The sequence below is a fragment of the Girardinichthys multiradiatus genome, chromosome 15 (assembly GCF_021462225.1).
Source record: "Girardinichthys multiradiatus isolate DD_20200921_A chromosome 15, DD_fGirMul_XY1, whole genome shotgun sequence".
Taxonomy (NCBI): domain Eukaryota; kingdom Metazoa; phylum Chordata; class Actinopteri; order Cyprinodontiformes; family Goodeidae; genus Girardinichthys; species Girardinichthys multiradiatus.
In genome coordinates this window covers 10,766,587-10,794,235 of record NC_061808.1, presented here as the reverse complement: position 1 = coordinate 10,794,235, position 27,649 = coordinate 10,766,587, and the positions used below count along the sequence as shown (strand labels likewise).

Genomic DNA, 27,649 nt, shown 5'->3' with positions numbered 1-27,649 from the left:
CACATTTAATTCTGCCGTGATTTGGGCAGCCGTGGTTTTATGTCTTTTGGATACAATCCGGGTTAGCACCCAAACATCCCTTTCAGACAGCTTCCTCTTGCGTTCTCAGTTAATCCTGTTGGATGTGGTTCGTCCTTCTTGGTGGTATGTTGACATTACCCTGGATACCGTGGCTCTTGATACATCACAAAGACTTGCTGTCTTGGTCACAGATGCGCCAGCAAGACGTGCACCAACAATTTGTCCTCTTTTGAACTCTGGTATGTCACCCATAATGTTGTGTGCATTTCAATATTTTGAGCAAAACTGTGCTCTTACCCTGCTAATGGAACCTTCACACTCTGCTCTTACTGGTGCAATGTGTAATCAATGAAGACTGGCTACCAGGCTGGTCCAATTCAGCCATGAAATCTCCCACTAAAATGACAGGTGTTTCAGTTTCATTGTCCAACCTCTGTATGTTTGTTTGTTGCAACTTTCTTATGGATTATTTGCATAATATTTGCTGTAACGTACCTTTTTCTTCTTCTTTTTCTCCAACTCCTTTTGTTTTCATCCTAAATCTGGTGCTTCTTATTATTTACAATAGATTACATTTATTTGCATTGTCATTTATTTATCTACATTTAGATTTGAATATTTAGATTCAAGATTAACTTTCTTGCACTTGTGTATCACACCAAAATAGTTTCTACGACAGCCCCAATATGCATGAAATAAAAGTAATAACATTAATTATTTAATATAACAAAACATTGCACATAAAGTCATGAGCATTAACATGATTGTACATGCCTAAACAAATCCTTTGGCTTCATGTAATTTTGAAATGTATCCGTAGGTGGCAGCATAACAGGTTATCCGTCTTGAACTACAGATATTAGAAAGAAGAAGGAGGTTGGCTCTGTGATTTAGCACATGCTAACCCAGTAAAGTAATGCTTGCTTCTTTCCAATCATGTGGATTTAAAAAGAAAAAAAACTATTTAGAAAGAGAGGACTAATTTTCGGGTGGTGAAGAGTATTCAACCTTCATAGCCCATGTTTTGTTTAAATTCGTTCCCGCCTGTCAGAATGCTGCCCGGGCTAAAACTTGTTGGGTGATCCTTCTGAATAAGCAGCGAAAGGGCCTTGAAGCCGCGGTGCTCTAGTGGAGCGTTAATCCGGGATCTTAGGTGTGTGACCGACTGATACTGATACAAGGTTTTACTTATTTTTACGTACATTTCCTGACATGTCGCACACTGGACCCCCTCCTCGATGGCGTAACTGTCCAAGGAGAGGGCAGCCTGTGGCAGGTAAGTCATAACTTAAATATCACATATATGGGCTCAGTTTTTTTCAAATGTTATCATCGACAGGCTATGTAAAATGAAATAAATTATTTGCTTCACAACACGTGGACAGTACACGATTTGCTGCGTTTTCTAAAATTTAAAATTGATCTTATCAACAAAACCTAGTTGTCTCCGTTTGTCGTTTACGTTAAAAGGCTTACATGAATGTAACTGAGCAGTGCTATTCAAGTGAAAGGGCTTTATTAAGTAAATAAAGCAGAGATTGATGTGACTTATACCACCGAGTTAAATAAATTACTCACAAAGTTGCTTAAACCTGACGTGTTTTAAATGCACATTGGCCTTTTGTTGCTTTTCGTATGTCGACCTAATTTGCCAGATTTGTTCAATGAAGTCTGGCGTGACGCTTCCCTCAGCGCACCCTTACAGATGTACAGGTTAAACACGCAATCAGCGGTGCTTTAAAACCAAAGCGGCATTCAGGAGCTGCATTTTCCAATTTAGAACAAGTTGCATTCAACGTTAGTGTGTGTTTTCAAGCTTCCCAGAATCACGTGTCAAAACAAACCGAGGCAATACATGGTGCACGTTGGATAGAGCTGTTCCTGCAGGAAATCCCAGACCCTTCTCTGCATAGGATTGCAACAATTACCAAACACATTCCGTCCACTTTCAATGCACAGGTGCAGATAAATGCATTTCTCTCAAACGTTTCAATACACACTTTTGAGGTTTCAGTTTCCACTGTTCATCTTAGGTGGGGTTCCCTGGGGATTTTGCAATAAGTAATATTACTCCAGAAGGTTTTTGATATAACTTCTTTCAAAGTCTCCAGTTCTCCCTATAGGCAGAGTAACCTGGCTTTTGTGGTGAGAAGTAATTGGTTGCAATAAATCCAAATAAAGCATCAATGAGCAATTGGCAATATGATATGAACATGATTGACATCTTCCTAAACCATCCTATAGGGGAAATTAGAGTGACTAATCAACCTAACATACATGTTTTTGGACTGTGGGGAAACCCCCCCCCCCCCAGGAAAACCCATGAATGCACAGGGAGGACATGCACAACTTGCACAGAAAGGCCACAGCCAAGACTTATACTTGGGTAGGGTTTTCTCTGCCCCTCCCCTTATCCCTTGAGACTCAGGTCGAGTAGTTTTTAAGGTATCCGGCTAAGAAGTGGGATAATAACATAGACTTTACTTACAGGAGACATTAACGTACATACATTTTTAGTCTATCTTGTTAAGGAAGAACAATTGTATAATGCCTAAAAATCCATTAAGATTTTTGATTTTTGATCATGTATGGCTAATATATTAATAAACATTTACTATGGAATAAGCAGTAGACTGTCTGACTGAGATATATTTGATTCAAAATTGCAGATTTTAAGTATGCGAATTGTCATATATTAAGGCTTGCAGCCTTGGAGAATAAGAAGCCAAGTTTCGCTCTGTACGAAAACGGAAAAAGAAGAAGAAAATTTAGTGGAAAAATATTTTATTTTCAGGCTCCATCACTTAAACTGTTATCTAAATGTTCTATCCTTCCTTCATCCATAGCTCCTTCCTTCCTTCCTTCCTTCCTTCCTTAGTTACTTAGTTGCTTAATTACTTATGTATTGGTTACTTAGTTAGTTACTTACTAGGTAAGTAAGTAAATGACTAAGTATGTAAGTAAGTAAGTATTCTCAGAGTCCTCTCAGAGAGCTCTTATCTTGGCCTAAAAATTCCTGCCAAGGATTTCCAGCTTAAGAATGATTCTGTTCGCTTGCTGAGAGCAATTCTGAGCAAGGAAACGACAGAGATTCCTATCTTAGTGAGGATCGGTTGTGCTCCTAGTAATTAATGGAGATAAATTAACCGATGATATATTTTAGAATGGATTCAGGAAATGTGTAAATCATGATGATAAAACTTAGCAAGATTAAATAAATTTTCACACAGCATCAACATGTTTGAACATAGCTTATTTATTGCAGTCAGAGTTAGTTATTTATTCAAATTGGATAAAACATTTTTCTGTCTAAGGAAATCCAGCAGATTGCCACGAGTCAGAGACTTGTAGCATTCACTCCTCCTGGATGAGCATGTAGAGAAAGTGGACAGTCACTGGTGTTGACTTTGCAGCAATCCCTCATACTGAGCATGCATGTAGCGACAGTGGAGAGGAAAAACTATCTTTTAACAGGAAGAAACCTCCAGCAGAACCAGGCTCAGTGTGAGCGGCCATCTGCCACGACCGACTGGGGGTTTGAGAGAACAGAGCAGAGACACAAAAAGAACACAGAAGCACTGATCCAGGAGTACTTTCTATGGGAAGGAAAAGTAAATGGTAATGGATGTAGCTCCTTTAGTCGTTTCACCTAGAAAGAAAGAACAGATCAACTCTGAGCCAGTTTTCAAGGTTAGAGTCTGAAAGAGAGCACATACAGTTAGTTACAGTAAAAGCTCAGTCAATCGCCATGTCTAGGAGAGAGAAAGGGTTAAACACTAAAAGACAGGGCCATGTGGATCATTGGTAGAGGGTGAGCATTAAGTTGTTGCCAGTAGAAGCTCGGACGATTCCTCTCTCCAGAAAGGTGTCACAGGTAGACACAGAGCCAGGCCAGGTGTAGCTTCTAGGAAGAGAATAGAGAGAACAAGGTTAAAAGCTGAAATAACAGCAAATAATGCAAAATTGGAGAGTAGTGTGAGAATGTAGCAAAGAGGGTGAAAATGGTCATTATGTCCTTCAGCAGCCTAAGCCTATAGCAGCATAACTACACAGATAGTTTCAGTTCAGATTATTTAGTTAAACGGCGCTTATTTACAACAATGTCGTCTCAAGGAACCCCACAAAGGGTCCCACTGATGGTCATTGTTATACTAAAAACCACAAGGATTTGGATACCTCCCTCTGTCAGACTGTTTATAACCATTGGAAAAGAGAAGGGGTCATGCAGGTAGCAGAAATGGAGGGTGTGTTGCACCTCAACCATAACTGAGCCGGTTTAGGCTAAACCTGACTCCCCCTTACTCCAACCAACATGGAGGGAGGAAGGCTCCCTCCCTGATAAACTAAGCCACTGTAACTATAAGCTTTATCAAAAAGGAAAATTTTAAGCCTAGCCTTAAAAGTAGACAGGGTGTCTGCCTCACGGACTAAAACTGGGAGCTGGTTCCACAGGAGAGGAGCCTGATAACTAAAGGATCTGCCTCCCATTCTACTTCTAGAGACTCTAGGAACCACCAGTAAACCTGCAGTCTGAGAACAAAGTGCTTTGTTAGGAACGTATGGAACAATCAGATCTCTGATGTATAATGGAGCTAGATCATTAAGGGCTTTATATGTGAGGAGGAGAATTTTAAATTCTATTCTGGATTTAACAGGGAGCCAATGAAGGGAAGCTAAAATAGGAGAAATATGATCTCTCTTTTTAATTTTCATCAGAACTCTTGCTGCAGCATTTTGAAACAGCTGAAGGCTTTTAACTGCATTTTGTGGACATCCTGATAGTAAAGAATTACAATAGTCCAGCCTTGAAGTAACAAATGCATGGACTAGTTTTTCAGCGTCACTCCTGGACAGGATGTTTCTAATTTTGGCAATGTTCCAGAGGTGAAAGAAGGAAATCCTAGAAACCTGTTTATTATGGGATTTAAATGACATGTCCTGGTCAAAAATAACACCAAGGTTTTTTACTTTATTACCGGAGGTCAATTTAATGCCATCCAGGTTAAGTGATTGACTAAGCAGTTTTTTTTTTTAAGACTCCGGTCCAAAGACGACAACTTCTGTCTTGTCTGAATTTAGAAGCAAAACATTTAAGTCATCCAAGTTTTTATATCTTCAAGACATGCTTGTAGTCTATCTAACTGGTTGGGCTCATCAGCATTTATGGATAAGTAAAGCTGAGTATCATCAGCGTAACAGTGAAAATTTATCCCATGCTGCCTGATAATTTGACCTTTTGGAAGCATATATATAGTAAAGAGAATTGGCCCAAGTACTGAACCCTGTGGTACTCCACAATTAACCCTGGAGTTTAAAGATGATTTATCATTTACATGAACAAACTGGAATCTGTCAGACAGATCAGATTTAAACCAGCCTAATGCTGTTCCCCTGATCCCTACAGCTTATTCCAGCCTTTCTAAGAGAATATTATGGTCGACTGGATCAAATGCAGCACTGAGATCTAACAGAACCAGAACAGACACAAGTCCATTATCTGAGGCCATAAGAATATCATTAGTGACTTTCAGCAGATATGTTTCAGTGCTATGATGAGCTCTGAAACCTGACTGAAACTCTTCAAACAGGTCATTGCTGTATAAATGCTCACACATTTGATTAGCAACTATTTTCTCAAAAATTTTAGATAAAAATTGAAGATTGGATATAGGTCTGTAATTTTTCAAGTCATCTCGATCAAGCGAAGGTTTCTTAAGTAAAGGTTTAATTACAGCTAGCTTAAAAGCCTGTGGTACATATCCATTTACTAAAGATAGATTAATCATATCTAAAATGGGGCAGGTAATCAGAGGGAACACTTCCTTAAATAATTTGGTTGGGATTGGGTCTAACATACAAGTTGAAGGTTTAGATGAAGCTAATATTTCTGATAACTCAGGAAGCTCCAGAGGGTCAAAACAGTCCAAACACAAATCAGGTTCTGCAGTTACTTTCAATGTTGTCTCACTTGCTGAGGATGAAGTAATCATCTTCGGGAGTATGTCAAAGATTTTATTTTTAATAGAATCAATTTTATTTAAGAAGAATCCCATAAAGTCATGACTGCTAAGAGCTAAGGGAATGGATGGCTCAACAGAGCTATGACTCTGTGTAAGTTTAGCAATTGTACTAAAGAGAAAACTAGGATTATTCTTGTTCTCTTCTATTAATGATGAGAAATAAGTTGTTCTGGCTTGGCGAAGTGTCTTTTTATACAACAGTAGGCTATTTTTCCAGATTATATAGGAATCCTCTAGGCGTGTAGAGCGCCATTTTCTCTCCAATTTTCTAACATTGTGCTTTAAAGTACGCAGCTCTGAGTTAAACCAGGGGGCTAGCCTCCTATGAATGATTACCTTCTTTTTCAAGGGGGCTGCATTTGTGCTCATTTCCTTGACAATTCAGGGGGTGGATCCTTGCGCTTAAAGGCCTAAGATGCTCTGTGCATAACTTTTATTTTACCGAGGGAAAATGACGTCAGTAGGAGCTACTTTTAGTCTTAGGATTCTGTGTGAATACGGGGCCAGATATCCAGGTATTTAACAAGGTCTAATTGAACAGGTTGACCTAAAGCTAACCACAACACACTGAAGGCAACTGGGCTTTGAGGTGGAAAGAACAGTAAAGTGCTGATATTGTCTACTTAGATTAAAATACTGTTGAGTATAGTAGTTCAAGTTACCTGCAGCATTTTAAATCTTTTATTGTAACTATATGTTTCAACACAGTTCACAGAGATTATTGTTTTTGTAACAATTTAACTTTTCTCTTTCTAAGGAAATTAAAAAGGACAAAGTTGAACAAAAACATTTAAAATCAAATGTAGTCTTTTTTTCCCCTTCCTTGATATTCTAAGAACTTCCTTGTAGGAACTGCATCATATAGCTGAAACTATACTGATTTAACATGTATTGATGACTGGTTAATGACTCCTCCCTAGGTAAATTCCTGCCTATGAAAACAATGTTGGGTCCCAGGTATGATGACCAAGTTGCAGAGGAGAACCGGTTCCATCCGAGCATGTTGTCCAACTATTTAAAAAGTCTCAAAGTAAGTAAAGCATCATAGCCCTGATGGTCAGAGGAAAACCATTGCTTCACTGTGTTTCTGTCTTCTCCTCAGGTAAAAATGGGTTTGCTTGTAGATTTGACAAACACTACTCGCTTTTATGACCGCAATGACATTGAAAAAGAAGGAATCAAATATCTGAAGCTCCAGTGTAAAGGGTATGAGCAGATTTGAATGTAAATCAAAACAATTCATCCAGAAGTACAGTCTGAGAGTTCTGGTAGTGGGTAATGTGCTAAAGATGGTTAATCTGTATGTCTAAAGCCACGGGGAATGCCCTTCCAAGGAGACGACTGCGTCGTTCATCAAGCTCTGCGAGGACATAATGGAGAAGAATCCCACAGAACTGATAGGTGAGCAATCTTTGGTTTAATAATTCACATGGTTATATTTGCTTTCATTTTTCTACTGGTCAGGATTTTTAGACAATAATAAACTGAGGCGTGGTGGTTGTGGTCCCTGCTCACTTTACCGGTTTGCTTTAGCATCCAATAGGCTAAAATATCTGCCTTTCTGCATAAACATGATTGAAATACTTATTCAATAATACATTTAAATGATAAAATTGGCACAGTTTAGTGAGGGGACTGAAACATGTGACAATGACCTTTTTTAAGTGCTATTTATCAGGCTTGGAATGCAAAAGCCACCGGCACTGCAGATAGGCTTGCACTGCACCATATAGAATTTACTCTGACTCCTGTAACAGCTATGCTTTGGGATTAACTTGTTTATTTTTTGTGAAATCGTCTGAAAACGCCACAAAATCGTAACATTTTAAAATGCTTTGGAATGTCTTTTCTAATTTAAAAACATTTTAGATTTTTTTTGACTGAAGTCAGATATCTAGAGAAAAACTCTCCTTTGATACTTTTATTCAGCAGTAATTGTCAAAATGTACATACTTGAATAATAATTTCCTATGAAATATCTTATAGCTCAGGAAAGAGGATTCAAATCGGACAGAAATCTTACTTTACACAAACTTTCCTGCTTTAGTTTTTATTGCGGCAGCTTGTATTTTGTCTAGGTTGCCATGAAGAGTGTTCAGATAAATGCAATTAATTGCACAATTTAATATAATTTAATAGCTTTGGTTTAGAAGTAACTTTTTTATATTTTTTCCTCTAACGACACAGAAGGCTGGCATTGTAGACTGCTTTGCAATGTCTTTTACAAATTTCTAAACATCTTTTTCTCTTTCAACAGTATGATTCTTTTTTGCATTATATTACAATTTATATAATATATAATTTATATATTATTTATAATATTTAACATTTATAATATATTTAATGGAGTTCGAAATATCCTAATCTAGAGGTTGTATCAGTACATTTGTAAACACAGATATTACCCATTTTAAGAAGACAATTTCGGTAAATTAATTTGAAATTTACAAAAAATAAGGCTTAATGATTAAAGTAGAGGTTCTTTTATTTTATGGAGAAGGTGCAGTTTTTTTTTGTAGCGCTTCCATTTGTGCCCAGCAGAGGGCAGGCTTACTTTAGAATATGATACTCTTACAGAAAAGTCGGGTTGCTTATTTTACCTAAAGGTCCTTAATGTATGTTTTATTTGTATATTTGATTATACACTTCAACCAGGCCCAAAAAATAATGCCTGTTCTGTTTGAAGAACCATGCAGAATAAGCTGCCTGGCTGAGGTTTTTCATTATTATTGTTAAAGAGAGTGGGTGAATTTGCACATGCTTCCAGAACAGTTTGCTGTCTGTGGTAGTCAGTATTATATTCATTATTTAAAGTGTAGGAGTTCTCATTAGAAACAGAAACCGCTCTCCTGGTGAACATTGTGTAGGTGATTGTGGGTGAAGGAGCATCAGTTGGTGTCTAAATTATTTTTTTTGCTAACTGAAAATGTCAGTGTGTGTGGGCTATTATTGTTCTGACTTGTATAATGTAGTGCTTTCATAGATCCTTTCATTTTTATTAACTATTTACTTAAAGTATATAATCAATGTCATTTAACAGGTTTTTTTGTTCCTTTCCTTTTTTATTTTTAGTCTAAAAAGTTAGTTTCTGAATAAATAATTGATAATAAAATGGAATCATTTTGCTTAGAAATAATTCTTGCTAAGTGTGTGAAGGTCAAGGTTGCAGTTTCACGTTGGTGGCAGCGGGGGGCTCTCTTACACTTCACTTTCTCTTCATTCGCTTTTTACCTCTTAAGTGCCGCCTTGCCTTGTAAATCGAGTAGCCTGAGCACTTAAGCAGAATGCCTGATCGTCATCTCAACAACATCCTGTCTTTAGCCAGCTGGTAATCAGGGTTGGATCTCTTTGCAGAACACATGTCCAATTGAAACAGCTGCGTCAATAAATGCCAGCCAAACCTCCAAAACTGGACAACTTTTAGAACTGTTAGACCAGAGCATTTTCGTTTTACTTCATTTCCAAGCTTTTGCGCACCTGTGAAATATTTGCTTGTTTTAGAACCATTTTTCTTTCCACTTTTGTGCATGTGGTGGAAAAATGTGTCTGCTCTTTTGTTTGTTTCATGTTTTAGCCTTTACTGTTCCTGCTTTATTCCCTGGAATGTTTCACCCATCTTTGAGTTTCCCGTGTTTGTCCAGCAGCTGGTTTCAGGCAGATTGTTGATGTAGATATAAAGTCAGAATGCCCCCTGAGGCAATTCATGCCGGTTATTAAAACACGGACTCGTCTCAGAGAAGTTGACAGGAACATTCTACACTGCTGTTCAAATGGGGATAACATGCTTTATTTTTTTATATATTGAATTATGTCATGCCTCTAAGCATAAAAGGTTCATTTCTCTTGTTGTGTAAATCTTTGCATAAATAGTGCATTTAATTTTGATTCTTATTTTTATTTTTTGTGTCCTGAAGGGGTGCACTGCACGCATGGCTTCAATCGGACAGGCTTTCTGATATGTGCATACCTGGTGGAGAAGATGGACTGGAGGTAAGAGCTGACGCACAGTAATCACTCATACATCTGAGTGCGAGATTACAGAAAGTTTCAGGACCCTGCAAGTGTGCGCCTAGACCAGTAAGGGTACTTGCAGGCTGCTCACAGCCGTCTCGCTTGATAACTCAGACTATCCAACACAGAGTCTCTCCAGTGGATTGCATCATTACTTCAGTTTCATCCTCCCAGCCCTTTCAGTCTTTTTTTTTTTCAGCTTTTCTTTTGTCCTATCTTTTTTTTTTTTAAACCTGAGAGGTTACAGTATGTGTGATACCACATGAGTACACTCTGTCAGAACCAATCAACATAAAGCCTCGCAGAGACCGGGCCAGGTAGTGGCGACCAGGCCTTTTCAGAGACGAAAATGATTTCCAGCAGCTGAGCAGGACGGCTGGGGATGCGTGGTTGCTCTGAGGTGGAGCAGCCGACTAAGAAAGCCAAATCTCTGGAGATGTGGAGGCTGATTTAAACCCTCCCACCTCCCACTGTTTCCTGTGAAATGAATATTCTCAAACCATTTTCAGCTGTCATGCACTATTATTGTGTTGAAAGATAATTCAGCTCTGAAATTGTCAACAGTGGTCCAAAGTTATACATTTTTTTTGTTATTGTTAGATTGTTGCTGGAAATAGAAACAAAATCTTCATTAATATTTGATTAGGCCCACAATAACAGTTTATATTTTTTGAAATAGATGCAAACAGTGCTTTTAGTTGAATGCAACTGACTAATTTCTTGTTTATATTTATTTATGGTTTAAGATGAGAGTGGAAATCCAACTTCAAATTATGAATCTACTCTGAGGTACATTCCTCAGGAGTTTATTCCAAGTAAAATTTTAACTTGGGGAGTTTTTGCTATAAACCCATATCATTTAGTTTAAGGAGCTCAAAGTGGAAGAAAAACAGCATCCTTAAGTTGTTAACCTTAACAAGAATCCATCATAGTAATTGCTGGATCTGACCCAGTTGCACCAGATGTTCTGTTGCACAAAACCATGTTGGAAGTCATCACTTAAGGAAAGCTTGTTAATGAGCAAGCGCCTAAAAAAAAATAAAAAAATGGCTTGACGGGTGACTGGATAAGCCCTGTGTCTCCTATTATTAATTAGACCAGATGGTGGGTTATCCTCTGATAAAATCTTTTACTAGTGAGAATCTGAAAAGTGTGGTGTGCATTTCTATTCAGGCCCTATTTCTCTGTTGTTCTGTGAAGGCTTCAGAGGTTTCTTAGAGAACATTGGTGAACAAACAGCATAGTGAAGATCAGATAACAGACCAGAATTGTCAGGGATAAAGTTGGCGAGAAGTTTAAAACAATACCTCAAGCAGCACTGTTTATTCCGTCATCCAAAAATGAAAAGAGCATGGCACGACTGCAAACCTACCAAAAACGTTTAAAAGTGAGCAGTAATCAGAAGCAGCCAGGAGGTCCGTTGTAGGTCTGGGGGAGCAGCAGATATCCACAGCTCAGGTGGGAGAATCTGCTGCCAGAACAACTAACAAAAACATCATCCTCATAGTAAAACTTGGAGGTGGCAGCATCACTATGGCGATACCTTTTTCAACAAATGGAGCTAAATATGATGCAGTCCTTGTATATTCAGAATGATGTTAGAATGGCCTAATCAAAGTCCAGACCAAATTTCAATTGAGAATCTGTGGCAACACTTAGAAATTGAAAACGAAAGGTGTTTCTACTAACTATTGACTTCTAAAGGTTGAACAAAAATACATGCCATGCCTTTCAGATATTTTGTAAAAAAAAAAAAAAATAACAAAACAAAGTATACCAAGTATGCTCTACTTTGTACTGGTGTATAATGTAAACTCCCAGTACAATGCGTTGGCAGGTTGTGGTTTTAGCATGAATTAAGGCGATAGTAGCACCTCCTCTATCAGTGTAGGACCTTCAGTTTCACTAAAAACAATTTGGTCCAAAACAAATGTGTTACAGCCTCAATACAAGAATTTTCAAATGTTTTATGTTTCATATGTTTAACATAAACTTATAAGAATAGGAGCGATGTTAAGGTACTAAAATGTATAAAAACTTTAAAAATATTTTTGTACACTCCAGTGCACTTGTTTTGCAACCTTAAAATAACTGTATTTAACTAAATGTGAATACACCTCTACCTTTTTCATAGTTGTATAATGGTACCATGATGAAATGTAGCATAAGAATAATTGATTATCTCTCTGTAAAAACACAAAACTTCACATTGAAAATGTAAAATTACCAATGCATCTAACCTCTGTTTTCTTCTTTTCCTTATCAGCATTGAGGCAGCTGTGGCTGCTTTCGCCCAGGCTCGGGCTCCCGGGATCTATAAGGGAGACTACCTCAAAGAGCTTTTCTGTCGCTATGGCGATGAAGAGGACACACCCCCTGCCCCTGCACTGCCAGAGTGGTGCTTTGACGATGATGACAGTGAGGTGGACGACGACGGCAACGCAGTCGGCCAGGATTCTGGTCCGAGCTCCTCAGGATCGGCGCCTTGTAAGAGAAAGAAGGAGAAGCTAAAATTGGTGAGGTTCCAGATTAGCTGATGTTCGGATGCTGGATTGTAACATAGTCCTCTATAATTAAGTACATGTGATAAACAAATACTAACTACAATCTTATATTTGCTGCAGTCAGACGTTTGTTCAAAATAAAGGAGAATAATAAAGAATAATGTATATTTCACTTTTCTTGCTTCCTGAATGAAGGCAAGAATAGCAGAGAATATGATACACCAGACAGATCTGGAGAAGAGAGCAGCAGCTCTTACAGCCATTACTGCAGCACTCGACTTTTGTTAAGGAATAGTGTCTCTCGGTTGAGAGGCCCACCTCATCAGTTGGACCACTCTGAGGCTGCCTGGCTGTTAGGAGAAAAATATGTGCTGGAGAGTTTCTGTGGAAACACTTGGCTTCGATGTTTGCATGGTACCTAGACTAAGGTTTAAAATTTTATTTAAAATTTTTCTTGTGGCCACCCAAAACCCACTTCTGTTACTCTGTTGAGCTCTGCAGCCCAGATCTCAGGAGATTAGCCACAGTTTCTCATGGAAATGATTTCTCACTGCCTGCCAGGTCAGAGGCATTAGATATGAGGGAGAAATTAGATCCCTGTTCTCACTCGTGTGCACTCTGCTATAACAAACCATTTAAGAGGATGCTGGAACATATCTCTGATGGTAAATTGCTTGAGGCCAAGCCATTACCCAGTATTATCATGATCAACTTTTGAAGGAATCATGATGTGATGATTAGGATTGTCAAAAAATCAAATCTATATAAAAAAGCAATTAGTCAAAGATAAATTTTTGCGCCAGAATCGATGCAAACTGACCCATTCACATTTTCCCATATTGTGGCGCTTCTTCCTACAATGAAAGTCAGTCAGGGCCTCACCTCCCTGCAGCGGCTCTCTTGACCAAAACAATGAGCTACAGCGGTAAAACGTGATGAGTAAATGCAGAAAAAAAATAGGCAATCTCTTTTTGCCAACAAGGCTAAGGGAAAAGATGCTACATAATATGACATAACATTCCTTTATTGTCATTGCATGCACATATAGATTGCGTATTCAATAACAGATATCATATAAATAGCGAGATTCAGGTGCCCACCACAAATGGTGCCTAAACCTTGAGGAAGATGTTTACAGAATGGTTAAAGTTGATATTGCTGGAAATGGTGGGTCCTTCAACAAGCTGGACCTTATAGATAAAGAATAGGATGTCATCAAAGTTCATGTCTGTCCATCCATCCATCCATCCATCCATCCGCCTAGACATCTTTCCTTTCTTTCATCCATGTGTTCTGCCTTTCTTTGTTTTTCCTATTCTTCACTCTTTAAAGGGTTTTTTGTAGATTTCATATTTAAAGCCTAACCTTTGTTATAAATTATTTGTGAACTTTTATTTTTAATCGCTAAAGAGTTTTCCCAAAATTGACTAAAAACTCTGGAAATTGAAATTTGCATCTGGCGAAGTTAGGAATTTTGACATGAAAGCTGTCTACGAGCAGAGTCATAGCGAACTAATGTATGTACTCCTTTGTATTTTCCAAAGTAGTGAATGAGAGATACAAGATCATGTCTAGACTTTATTTCCACTGCAGCTACTTGTCAGCAAAACAGATTAACTGCATTTGAGATGACTTACTATTGTACCTCATTTGCTTCTGTTTAAACCTCTTTTGACTCTCATATCATAGCAGCATGAAATATCTGCTCAGACTGAGTGTGAAAAGGGTATGTCATAAAAGAAGCAAGTGAGAAGAGGAAGCACTTTAGATGAAAATGTGTCAGCAGCGTAAGAACAGGGCTAAAACAGGAGTAAGACTTAAACTGAGGCAGAGTACCAGGTTTTGTGAAGCTAATGCTTTAAATAATTAATGTGTGAATGTTTTTAGATGGCTAAAAATAAAAGCAGGATTTATCTCTAAATATCTATTCCTGTTCTTTTTGCACCCAGCGACTCATAAGCAAAGAAACATCTGTTTCGGATCGCTGTGCGTAGGAGGATGTGAATGTTTATTTTAAATTAAAAACCTTTTATTTTGCTCTTTTTCTATTTTTCCTCCTAGGGTGCGGTGTTTCTTGAAGGGATCGCAGTGAAAGGGGTCACACAGGTCACGAGCCAACCCAAGTTAGGCGAGATCCAAAGAATGTGTCAGGAGATGACCGAGTGGGACAGGTAAGGCGCTCCTTAATTGCACTCCCAACTCACCTTTAGGAAACCGTGTATACGGATGTAGGTGTATATTGCTGGGAGTGACTCATCTGTCTCAACCTTATTTTTCTTTATTCTTTTTGGAACATCTTCATACTTTCAGGCAGGTGGTGAAGACAGAAATAGATTTTTTATATTTTAGGGAAATATGCTGTGGCAGCTTTTTTGTTTCCCCCAGAAATTGCCCAGAGTCAGCCCTGCTGAGATGTCTCATCACAGCAGAGAGAACAATCCACACAGTAATTTTCTCTTCCCTCTTTTTAATACTTTTTTTAAGCCCTATGTGCTAATTTCTGGTTTTACTATGCAATCTAGGTAGACGGTGTGTAGAAGCAAAATTACATAGGGTGCCCTTTCTTTATCGTATCTATTGTTGGAGGACGTCATTTTTCATACTTCTCTACTAATTAAAATGTTTTTATTATCTCTGAAATACATTCAGTGAGATGCTTCCTGTAGCCTTTCACCTGTCTCCAGTCTGACTGTTTATCTTTATGTACAGCCCATTTCAAATCACCCCACAGCATCTCTGGTCTTTGACTAGGCTGTTCCCAGACTTTTACATTTCTTAACTCTCACCCAGTCCTTAATGGGTTCACTGGTATACTTTGGATCGTTGTTATGTGGCAGGCTCCAGTTTTGCATTAGATTTATTTATTTATCTGTGGTCTCACATTTTCTTCACTCACCCTTTGATACATGGAAGAAGTCATAGGGGATGATGAGCTGGCCACGTCATGATGGACAGAAGCCTCCACAAACTGTGATACCATGATACTTTCACCTGTGTGCTTCACAGTTTTTATTTCATTAATCGTTATTTAACCAGATAAGACCATTGAGAGCTAGTTGTCATTTACAACACCAAACTAAGATCAGGTTATTTTCCTGGAATGTGGTATGTGGTCGACAGCCAAATTTGTCCTCTGTTCTGGTGTTCAAATAATGTTAAGTTTTACTCGTATGTCTAAAGACCATTATTCCAGAAGTCCTGGTCTTTGACTTAGTTCTTTCTGACAAACTTCAGTAAGGTCTTCATTTTGCAAAGCAGGAGCAAAGGCCTTGCATACCTCCTAGGAAGGTTCAACATGTGCACTCTGTTTCTGATTGTAAAGGCAGGAAACCTTTTACGTAACAGTACCAAGTACTTTAAGTAGGTCCTGGGCTGACATTTCAGTGTTTTAGGAAAGGTTTATCACCTCTCTCCCACTCGAGATAAACTTGCTTAGATGGCCAAACCTGGACACGGTGGCAGTTGTTTTGAATGTTTTCTACTTGAAGGCAGTCTTCTATACCGTGGAATGGTTTATTTCTCTTTTGAAACTCTTTAAATCTCTTATTAGACACAAAAAAAGTCGTCTTTCTGTGTTCATCGGTTAGGAGCACACCAGGCTACATGTCTAAGGTTTAAACAGGGCAAAGGTCATTCAAAATGCTGAGTAGACTCATCTGTGTGTGATTTTAACTATTTGAAGTGGGAGTAAATGTGGTGGTGTTGTTTTTTTGTTCCTCACCAGAAACTCCATTTTCTATAAAGTTTTTATTGTTTATTTGTATTCTATGACTTTTCACTGTTGGTGAAATCGATCTTAAATATCCATGTTAGAAAACAATTTTAGTTACATAGGATGTTCTAATTTTTTCAAATAAAACTTTAGCTCAGTGTCAGTGCTGAGGACAGGTCCACAGACTGTTTTTCTATATTTTTAAACAGTCTGTTTGAATTGTAGATTAGTTATTTCTATATATTTTTTTAATTCATTGGTTTTGCATCTAAATATTGAAATACCTGCATTTGTGTCCATTCCACATTAAAATTAATATCGGCTATAGCTATTTGCTGTATACTAAATCTTGAGGTAACTGAATATATTTTCTAGCTAATCACCAAGTTTCCATTTAATGCTACATTTTTCAAGCATTTTCATTGCTTAAAACAGCTTTCTCTAGCAACTTGTGAGCTTGACAACAGAAGGATATGCATAGTTTTCTATAAGAGTCTATATATGTAGTGAATGTTTTTGCTATGTTGCTGAGAAATCAATTTATAATTTTTATGCTTTATATAACATCATATTGAATAATTGGAGTAATTACAATACGCATTATAGAGAGCACATATATAAAATCTGATTTTTATTTTTTTTCTGACTACAGGTCTGGATTTCCAGGTGCACAGCCTGTGTCCATGGACCGACAAAATCTTCGTTTCCTTGAGCAGAATCCTTACAAAGTCAGCTGGAAAGCTGATGGTACACGGTAAGGTTTTTTTTGTTTGTTTTTTTACAGTACATGCCAATGCAGGTGACATCCTTTGGAGTTTTGACTAGACAAACTTGTGTGTCTCATTGATTCAGATGCACTGAGTCAGTGGGAACACATTTAGTTAACGTCTTCAGGGAGAGCCGTGCAACGTTGGCTTTAATTCATCATCCTAGGAGCACCATTAAGTGCTCTGAAAACATATTTCCCTCTTGCAGATTTTCTCGTTTTTTGCTTTTTTGCCACATTTAAATGTGTCACGTCATCAAACAAATTTTTATACCTGACTATGATGAAAATGAGAAATGGCAGTGAGGAAAAAAAGCAATCCCATCCAAGCAGGCCGTAAGTGAAAATAATTACCCCAATACCCCTAATAACTACTTATACCATTCTTGGCAGCAACATCTGCGATCAGTAGTGTGCGCTAACTAGCAATAAGGGGTTTACATCACTCTTTACTTGCATAACTTTATTCTAATTCTATGTGCATTCACACTGCTGGTGAGTGGACTAAACAGTCATGTAGTTGCAAGGGATTGTTTCGGGGGCAGTATTGCACTGATCAAAAGAAAAAAAAAGCATAAGGAAGAAAGTTTGTCTCATTGGGGTGTCTGTGCTGCATTTCAAACAGTGAATATTACAATAAAACATTTTAACTTATCTTTCTGTTGCTATTTTGGTTTTCAAATGTAGTTGTGCGCCTACACCTCACTACTCCTAGACCCACAAGACATTTTCAAACTCATCTTCGGATTTGCGCCCTTACTTTGTTTTTCTTCTACTTCTTGTTCTACTCAAATGCGCTGCTCTTACGTTACATCCTCTCTTCCTTCTTTTGGTGAGCTAGCCCAGCTTGCATTCACACTGCTAGCGAAACGCTTCAGGATCAGGAAAACTCCAGGACCCGAATAAACCATGCTGAGATCAGCAGTTGTAACCGTACCAGTGTGAAGTTCTTGTCCGTTTCAGGGTCCGGGATGGGTGCATGCCGGCGTGATCCGCTCCAGAAACCGGACTCTGTCATAGTACAAAGCGTTCCAAAGGTTTGGTGTGAAAACACTGTCAGCCAAATTGGAAGGTTTTCAAGCATAAATCTCCTATTTAAGGTTATGCCACAGCCTCTCAATTTGATTCAAATCTGGACTTTGACTAGGCCACTCCAAAACTGTCAATATTTTGGAGTTTTTCAGAGATGGGCTTGCTGAGAGCAGAATTCAGGGTTTAATCAATGGTGTGAAGTTGTTGAGGTCCTGATGCTTCAAGGCAGACCAAAATCATCACGCTACCCCCACCAGATTTAACCGATCACACACCTTCCATAAAGTTCCACTTTTGTCTCGTCAGTCCGCAGAATTTTTTTTTTTTAATGAAATGTGAGATTAACCTTTCTGTTCTTTTTGTCAGCTGTGATTCTGACTTTGAAGGTCTTCCATGGAGATCATTTTTGCCCAGTCTGTTTCTTATTGTGGAATCGTGAACTCTGACTAAAGTGAGTTCAGTGAGGCCTGCAGTGTTTTTGATGTGGTTCTTGGTTCTTTTGTAACTTTCTAAGTCAAGCACTCTTTGAGTAATTTTAGTAGGCCAGCCACTCCTGGGAAGGTTGAAGCACTGTTCCATGTTTCCTTTATTTGTAAATTATGGCTCTCACTGTGGTTTACATTATCTTCAAACCTTAGAAAGGCCTTTGTAACCCTCTACGGATTGATGCCAGTCAATTTGATTCTCATCATTTTATAGATCAGGGCATGATGTGTTGCCTTTTGAGATCTTTTTACCTGCTTCATGTGGCCCCACAGGTCCTATTTAAGCGATTTCTTGGTTCTACAGGTCTCGCAGGAATCAAGCCTGGGTGTGGCAAGTGAAATAGAAATCAGCTTTCCGAAATAATGTGGTTAACTACATTGTTTCATGACTTTACAAGCATGGCAATTCCTTTTTCACATAGTTAGGTTTGCTTTTAAGGCTTTTTTCCTCTAACAAGTCAAGTCATCATTGGTAACTGCCTTTTTGTATTTGCTCAGATTATCTCTGTCTAGGTTTCAGATCAAATAATATTCAAATGTATTTGATCTGAAATGTTGAAATGTGACAAAAAAAAAAAGGGAAAAATAGAGACATGACTTGGCAGTAGGATTAAAAAGAAAGAACTGCAACCAATTCTTTTTTAGGAACTTTCGTCAAAACCCATTGGGTTTTAGAGACACTTGAGCAGTTATTATGAAAAGCAAAATATATCTAACTGCAACAGTTTTGCCTTCAGAACCAAACATTTGAGAACATGCCTGCTGTCATGGGAGTACAGTACTGCTCTGTTATAATACAACACTAGAAGGTCTTTAAGGTATGATTGAGCTTAGTCATTAGGAACTTTTTGTGAGGAGAGCTCTGAAAGGAAGCCTAACATGACTTGTGCTCCCTCATTAGGTTTTAATTACAGCATGTAGTTAATCAAGCAGCTGCTCAGTATATGGCAGTAGAGATGTGCAAATTAGCAGCTCTGATGGATAAACCCAGACTGAGAGGGATGACTTTGTCCAGTCTGTCATCCGTGAAGAATAAGAAATGCACCGGGGCACTTGCTCTTTCCCCGTCACGTTTTGCTGTGAATTTGTTGTTTTCTTTTGTTTCATGTCTCTCTAGTGCTCGAGGCCACTGCTGCAAGGGAAGGGAGACGTTTTAGTATTCTGTTAGTCTGCTGTGCAGCAGTGCCTCTCTGGCTGGTGCAAATGCGCTGTGTGCAGATGAATATTTAATGACTGCAGTCAATTCCAGATTTTTACATATCGACACTTTAATTTCCTGTAATCGCAAGACTATGAGGGACGAGATTTGGCTCCTGACCAGGACGCTGCTAATGGGTGTAATTAACTTCTGTTATATGCTTGAGGATGCAGCGAAAAGTTTTGCTGTTAAATTTCATCAGTGAACTCTTCCTCTGCTTACCTAAACTCTTGATGTGCGGCCTGTTTTACCTCCAGCAACTGGAGTTTTAAAAGGTAGTGATGCTGTATCTGATTTCATCAGTCGTGATGCAGAAAGCGGGCACAGCATGTTGTGAGTGACTCATCACCCAGGCTCAGGATATGCACTATAGTGATATTACTCTATTCTACACTCTTCTCATAGTTGCAAGGAAACATTTGAATTTTGCAAAGAAAAAACAAGAGCATCATCTTAAATGTCAGCAGGGCATACGGAATTAAATTGTATGTTCCGTTAGGTCTCACAAGTCTATATTTGAATTGCTTTTAGTGTTGAGACAAAAGCTAACTTCATGGTTTCACGAAATCACTGTCCTGATCTTAAAGTTATTATTTACTTAGCATCTTGAGTATTGTATGCAAATGTATTATTATCTAAGAAATAAAAATATGTTGACTATGAAACATGTACAGTTATTGGGGTGTTTTTCCAACAAAAAAAAAACATTTCTAAATTTTTGTTTTCCAGTATTATTTTTCAATTATTGCATAACACCAAATAAAATGGAAATCAGGTTTCGCCCTTTAAACTAGGAATCCTTTCTATAATTTTGACCTGTAACATAACAAATCCATAAAATTAAGCGCTTATTTATTCAAAATATCAAATATGATGTGACTGAAGTGGAAATCATCAACTCGCAACTCCACAGAAAAAAATCTTTCTGTAGCATTAAAAAGAGGAGTATTTTTTTTAACTGTATGCATTTTCTTTTTAAGAATTTGTGTTAAGTTCAATCTATTTAGATCTTTCTAGTTACAAAGTTAAATGTGATTTTAAAATGTGGACAAGTGGAATTGATTTGGGTCTTTTGTGCTGGGCCTTTGCAGGCTAAAACTATTGGAGAACCATAGGAAGATATAACGACACGAAAACCTTTCTAAACTCTAAAGTCCATTCATCGTCTTTACAAGTCCTTTCTGAACTCCTTTCCTGGCTCATTGGTAGCACCAGTTTGCTCTTTCAGCGGCACATGCATGGCACTTATACCACTGCTTCAATCGATGTCCAAAAAGGGAAGGGCGATTATCACTTTAACCTTGAAACTAAGAGAATTGTGTGGAGTAATACTTTACATTATTTTGTTGTTGATTGCATGAGAGCATCAATAAAAATCAATGTGCTTGAAAATATGATCAAATCCATATATTGTGGTGTTTAGCGGTACAGTTGCACCACTTATCCAACTAGAGTGCTAAAGTAGCTTGACAACCCTTTCATATTTACACCCATATCTAGTTTTTGCTCTTGTTTGGCACACATAGCAGCTGCCTTGCATCAGAAAATGTGCAGGTACGTGGTGGCATACGATTCTGTGCCAATAGCTGTGCATGTATCACATGGTGGACCTACCTTGCCTGATTGTGATGCCTCTGTTCTCAATTACTCTTGATGGTTGCAGATCCTTTGTGATAAAAGTTGCAGTGACCTTTAAAATTACCTTTGACTTTTCATAGTTAGGGAGAAGCTTTGACATCGCTATCCCACTGTTCTCGGTGGAAGCATGTTTTTGAGTGTTTCCTTTAGTTTTACACAGACTGCATACAGTTTGGCTCTTGTCTAAGTCATTCTGTGGTGCTGTGGTAGCTAAGTGCAGTGAATATGACTTCAATTGGTCACTATTAACTGTCCAGGTGCTGTGCTTCTGCACTTCTAAGTTCTGCCTTCGGTGTTCCTCAAAATTAGGCCATAAACAAAGAATAAGATAATCAAGTTTGGTTGTCTATTGAGTCAGAATCATCCATTTTGATTAATCAGAAAATAGGTTTTATCCCACCCTCTACCACTCCACCAGGACCTGTTTCTGGAGTAAGTTTCTACCCTGGTTATTTTTTTTTTTTTTACCCTAGTAAATGAAGCTAAATAACAGCCCCAAACAAGTGGCCTCGTTCCTGAAAAAAGTCCGTTGTTAAAATGTGCCTAGATAGTCAGAAGCATTATAATGACAGATGAGAAAGGTTGGGGATTTATTGCAGCTAGTATTGTCATTGCAGCATTCAGAAATAATACCACAACCATGGTATTAATTAATGTGTAAGTCAAGAGTATACGTGATCACACGTAGATGTAATATTATTGGTAAAATAAGCAACATGAAAGTGCAGTATATTTCTGAAGCTGCACTTCACATTTATGTTTTCCTGAGCCATTTTGGAAGGTTTTCATTTTCTGTTGGAAATTAGATGGCAGTAAACTAAAATGTGTATTTTGAGGAAACATTTCATAGCAGAATCAAAACAAACAATGTGCAGATTGCCTGGGAAGTAAAAACGGACAGAAAAATGATTTGCTTTTTTTTTATGGATAATTGTAAATGGAATAAGGTTGTGCCAAGTCTTTTAAAGAGCTGTTGTAAGAAAGGCCGTTTTTCACTCAGGACAGCTCTTCTGCAGAGTTGCTTTATTTCCCCGTTTTGCCAAGAAATAAAGTACATCACTTTAAAAGCAAACTACGTTTTAAGTTCTCTGTTCTTCAACTTTGTCTTTTTATATAAATTTAATTTGTTTTAAAATAAAATTTCCTCAAAGAAAGACAAGTAAATTGTTGAGAAAACCGTTTCATCTAGTTAGAAACTAACGAGACAGGGGGAAGTCAATTTTTGTTTAAGATACCATTCAATTAATATTGAGAATTTAAAATAAATCTCCAACTTGTGGAAGAATATCACAAGATTTATGATTTGTAAGGTTTTGTTAATGCACAGTAAAATTAACTGTTTGCAAAAGTGCAGTGATCATAATTAAATCATAGTTTGTTATTCCAATCTTGTACTCCATAGAAAGTGCAGAAAATGTCTAATTAAGTATTGTACTTTATGTTCAGTAACCTTTTTAAGATCCGAATTGAGTTTTTACTGGAAATTTGATTCATGGAGGTGGTGAGGAAAGATCATTCTACTTTGCATTCTCCCCAGCATTCTTCTGTCACAATTTCTAAATCCCTCCAGGTTTTTGTTTGTGACTGTTTGTTGAATGCAAGACAGGTTCTGGTTCCCTTTAATACATTTAGTTTTAAAATTCATTATCTTTAGCAGTGGTATCCAAATTCATAATAATGTTCTCAAAACAGTAAGCTTGGAAAAAGATATTCTCCCAAATCTATTGTTCTTCCAGAGATGCTTTCTGGTCCAAGCTGATGATCCTGGCAGTCTCATTTTGTGACTGCAGGGCTGTGCATCAACAAATCTGACAGCTCAACTGCCTTGCTCACAAACACAATAACGAGCAAAAAATGATGACAAACTGCTCAAGTGAATCTACTTAGCTAAAAATAATTTGCAGCCTTTCCCCGATGCACAGAGCAGCCATACAACGAAGAATAAACCATCAGCGACTTATCTGGCAAGTTCATGGCTTTCAATGGGCTTTGGAATACCTGCGAATCTGCCAAGAGGAGAAACTTTGAATCAGTTGAATTTTAAACCGGCTTGTTGTAGGGTCAGTAACTATGTCAGAACCACTTTAACTTCAATTATTTTGTGTAAATAAGGGAGGTTTTGGTGAACACTGTTTTTTACAGTGTTGCTTCACAGTTTGAAAAGGAAAAGAAGTAAGATTTGGAAAAAGTTTGATTGCACAGGAAGAGGCATACACAAGAAAATATGAAGTGCTTAAAAGTGAAAAGTAGTTGTAGACAATATTAAAGACAAGAACAACATTACATGAATAGTCCAATTTAGGCATTACATTAAAAGCAAACTAAATCCAATAAAAAAAAATAAGACATGATAAAAATGAAATGAACTAAACTTCACAGCAAATCACTTCTGTCTTTAATGCATTAAACTTAAGGAAACCCACGACTATTCAGTTAATTATTATTATTTATTATTAATAGTTTATTCAGGAACTGTAGGGGACTGTGACCATATGGTGACACAAATGGAAACCTGTGGCATCAGTGTTGATATTGTAAGATGCTCTAGTAGTATTATTATTATTATTATTATATAATTACCGAAGATTCAAATTCAGTTCAAATTCAACAATACTTTAATCATCCCAAAGGTATATTAAATGCTGTTGTAGCTCATTTTCTACAGGTTTCTTCATAGAGCTGTTGTAGATGCTGATGGCTGTGGGCAGGAAGGATCTCCTGTAGCGCTCCGTCTTACAGCAGATCTGAGGAAGCCTCCGACTGAAGACACTCTGTTGTTGTAGGACAGTCTTATGAAGAGGATGCTCAGGGTTCTTCATAATGTTCTTCATTTTATGATGAATCCTCCTTTCCACAATGATCTCCAGAGGAGTCCCCTGAACAGAGCCAGCCTTCTTTATTAGCTTGTTGAGTTTTTTTAAGTCCCTGGCTCTGATGCTGCTTCCCCAGCAGATGATGGTTTATGTTTATGACTATTTACATTGTACGTAGATTCTCAGTGAAAGCATCAAAACAGTGAATGAACACATGCAATTATGCAGCACACCAAAATTGTAAAATAACTTTAAATATGTTATATTTTAGAATCCTTAAAGTAGCCGCCTTTTGCTGTAATGGCTGAACTATTAACCTCTGGCCGTCTCTCAATGAACATCTGGGAAGTTCTTTCAAGACTCTTTGGAAAACCATTTCAGGTGACCAACCCATGAAGCTCATAGAGAGAGCGCCAAGAGAGCAAAGCACTAATCAAAGCAAAGGGTGTATATTTTGTAATAATCTAAAATAAAAAAATGTTTAGAGTTACTTCACACTTCTGTTTGCTACATAATTCCATGTGTGTCCATTCACAGGTTTGTTGTGTCTGGTGAGAATCTGCAATTTAAATAGTCATGAAAATAAAGTGACCCATTAAGTGAGAAAGGCGTTCTAAAACTTTTGACCGGTAGTGTATGTGTCTTTTTTCTTTCAATGTCTTTGTCCATCCTATCAACCAACCCATACACACATTATGATCTAATCATCCGTTCTTTCACCTTCCTACCCAGCTATCCATCTATCTGTCCCACCGTCCCCCAATCTGTTAGCCCTTTCCTCATGTCCATATTTCTAGGATCTAGAACGCCGTACCACTGTATAAATATCTGCCATAAAGTAGACTCTTTAATTTGCGTTTTACAAGTAGGCCAAATTTTTACCAAGGAATCTAGAAATGTGAGTCAGGAAATCAAATTCCTATATTTATATTTAATTATGTATGTTAAAACACACTAACAAAAACTGGCAACTTATAGTTGCTCAGCTCTAATCTGTCCAAAGAGCAGTGACAATTTCCTTTCTCTTTTCACCTTTAGCTTTGTTCTCTTTAAAGGAAAAATAACCCAAGCCTCTTTGGGTTAACAAAAAAAGCTGCCTTTCCCCTTCACATCCCACTAATGATGTGCAAAGCCCTTGGATCTGATTTAAGCCCTCACCCGAAGCTGGGCTGCTGTCAGTCATGCCGCAGGACTGGTCTAGCAAAGCCGGCACTCCAGCCTTCCATGCCTCATTGGGACTAAAGAGCCTGGGGGATATGGCTTGGGGGTGTAGGAAGAAAAGCCTTGTAGCTTCCATCAGAGGGCAGGGAGAGGAAAAAGGAGGCCAGGGGGACCTACACTTGTGTGCATAAAGGAGGACATTATATTTAATAGTTTCCTGATTTGTCAGAGGAAGTTATTACAGTTTCTGCTGTGAACATTATTACAGAGAGGTGGGGAAGAGATGAATCAGGTAAAACTGTGATGAAGAGGAGGACCACTGGGAGTAGCAGTGAACTAATGGTCTTTCTTCTTTTCTGAACACACTTGACAACATTACCCATGGCTAACTGGCCAATTAGACAACAGGAAAACCACTTCTGCTCAGCTCAGACCTGTTGTGTCCTTACTGGATGACAGATATTTTCAGCTGTGACACTCAGCCTGCTCGATCTTTTGAGCCATTAGTCATTTTTTTGACATAAAACCCATTATCCATGTTGAAAAGAAGATCTTCCCGTCAGTGGGTATCATCATTTGCCTGAACTGAGATGTCCAGACATTCCCTGTTTTGTCGTTCAGTAAGCTCACTCCTGCAATCATTTTGTCCACTCCTACCTTGGAGAGTGCTGCGAAATCTGGCCTGCTCATTTTTTTTCCTCTTCTCCTTCACCCACCTTTGATTCTTCTTGCAGATACTGTAAGAAGTGGGGAGGGGGGTATTGAACTCATCTTTGAAAGGTCTTTTGTTCACTCTTAACTGAGTTGCCTCTTTGCTTGACCAGCATCCTTAAGAAGCACTTTTGAATAATTAGGTTACAGGAATAGCCTTTATGGATTCCTTTAACTAGAGCTCAGCTAAAATGATTGTAAACTCTAAAGGGAGTGACATCTACCTGCACTGGATGAAAAGCATCAATGTGGTTTACTTACTTATTACAACAGTAATTGCCTTTGGTAGTCTGCTCTTTGCACCATTTACTTAAACTGAAAGCATTACTCAGTTCATTTTACACCACGAGGAGCCTTAAGATAATTAAAACCTATAAGAAAGGAGCACATTTTTTTAATAGAGGTGCACACTTTTTCAGAGCACACAATATTGCTCTGAAAAAAGCTTCAAACCACAGAAATGTTTTCTTTATTAATTCTGATCTTGCATAACATCCACTGATGTAAAGTAAATTACACTGATTATTGCTTGGTCATGCCACCTGTTGGTTGATTATATTTTTGGCCTCAAACTTGGTTTATTAGGAACAGGAGAAGTGGGCAAGCTCAAGGATTTTAATGAGTTTGACATGGGCTTAATTGTGATGGATAGATGATTTGAAAACTTAAACTCTTGCTGGTTGTTCCCTGTGTGCATGACCATGTCTGTAATGGGTGGGAAAATAGGTGAAATTGTAGAGGCAGTTATTGTATCTGATTGAAAGGTGTCAGAAAACCCACTGAATCAACGTTGGTTGTGTATAAGGCTGCATAGGTGCAGAGCAGTCAGTTTTCTTGCTGTTTTCCATGCATGTGGTCTCTTTCAGCAGAATAAAGAAACTCCTCCATAAAGCAAAAATGGTTCAAGAATGGTTTTAGGGCCAAAACAAGTTTGAGATGTTGACTTGGCCCTCCAAATTCCCCAGGTCCCAATCCAATTATGCAATGCGGGATGCCATGACTCCTCTGGACCTAACGTATTTTCTGCTAACATCTTAGTGACAAATACCACTCCACACCTTCTGGGGTCTAATGGTGTTCATGCCTCGACAGGTCAGAACTGTATATCCAGCAAAAGTGAGAGCAACACGCTTTTATAAAGATGTTCCAAAAACGTTTTGTCTGATTAGTGTTTTTTGTGACTATTGTATTGCTTATTCAATTTGAAGTTAAAGCCTAGATTTGGGCTTGAAGTGTGGAATATGTGCTTTTATTTCAGGATTCCTCCATTTCTTTCTTTCTGCTTACTATAGGGGTGTTGGACCATCTGCCTCCCTGGTCGCTCCCAGTTCATATCTAAACATCTTCAGCTCACCGAGCTCCACCTTGAGTATTTAATGTTAGTGCCACTATCTCCAGGGTCACACATCAGGATCAGTGTGACTACTGTCTTGCAAACCTTTTCTTTCACTCTTGCAGACTTCTCTCTCTCACACATCATCCCTGACTCTATGCAGCTTGCCTGCTCTCTCTTCTTGTGCATCTCTTGTGCAGTGCCAGCTATGTTCAACTTACCCGCACACATATATTTTGTCTGC

General features: G+C 38.2%; 1 protein-coding gene across 1 annotated transcript in view; it reads left to right on the top strand.

Moving 5' to 3' along the window:
* The first annotated feature begins 878 nt into the window (after window positions 1-878).
* The window catches only part of rngtt (RNA guanylyltransferase and 5'-phosphatase), a 124,475-nt gene continuing 97,704 nt past the window's right edge, over window positions 879-27,649 (top strand). Inside the window, exons 1-8 of the mRNA XM_047388514.1 lie at window positions 879-1,297; window positions 6,962-7,071; window positions 7,144-7,247; window positions 7,354-7,442; window positions 9,956-10,031; window positions 12,319-12,568; window positions 14,618-14,727; window positions 16,921-17,022. Coding sequence (XP_047244470.1) covers window positions 1,234-1,297; window positions 6,962-7,071; window positions 7,144-7,247; window positions 7,354-7,442; window positions 9,956-10,031; window positions 12,319-12,568; window positions 14,618-14,727; window positions 16,921-17,022 — 905 coding nt within the window. The 5' untranslated portion in view covers window positions 879-1,233. The remainder of the gene's footprint in view (window positions 1,298-6,961; window positions 7,072-7,143; window positions 7,248-7,353; window positions 7,443-9,955; window positions 10,032-12,318; window positions 12,569-14,617; window positions 14,728-16,920; window positions 17,023-27,649) is intronic.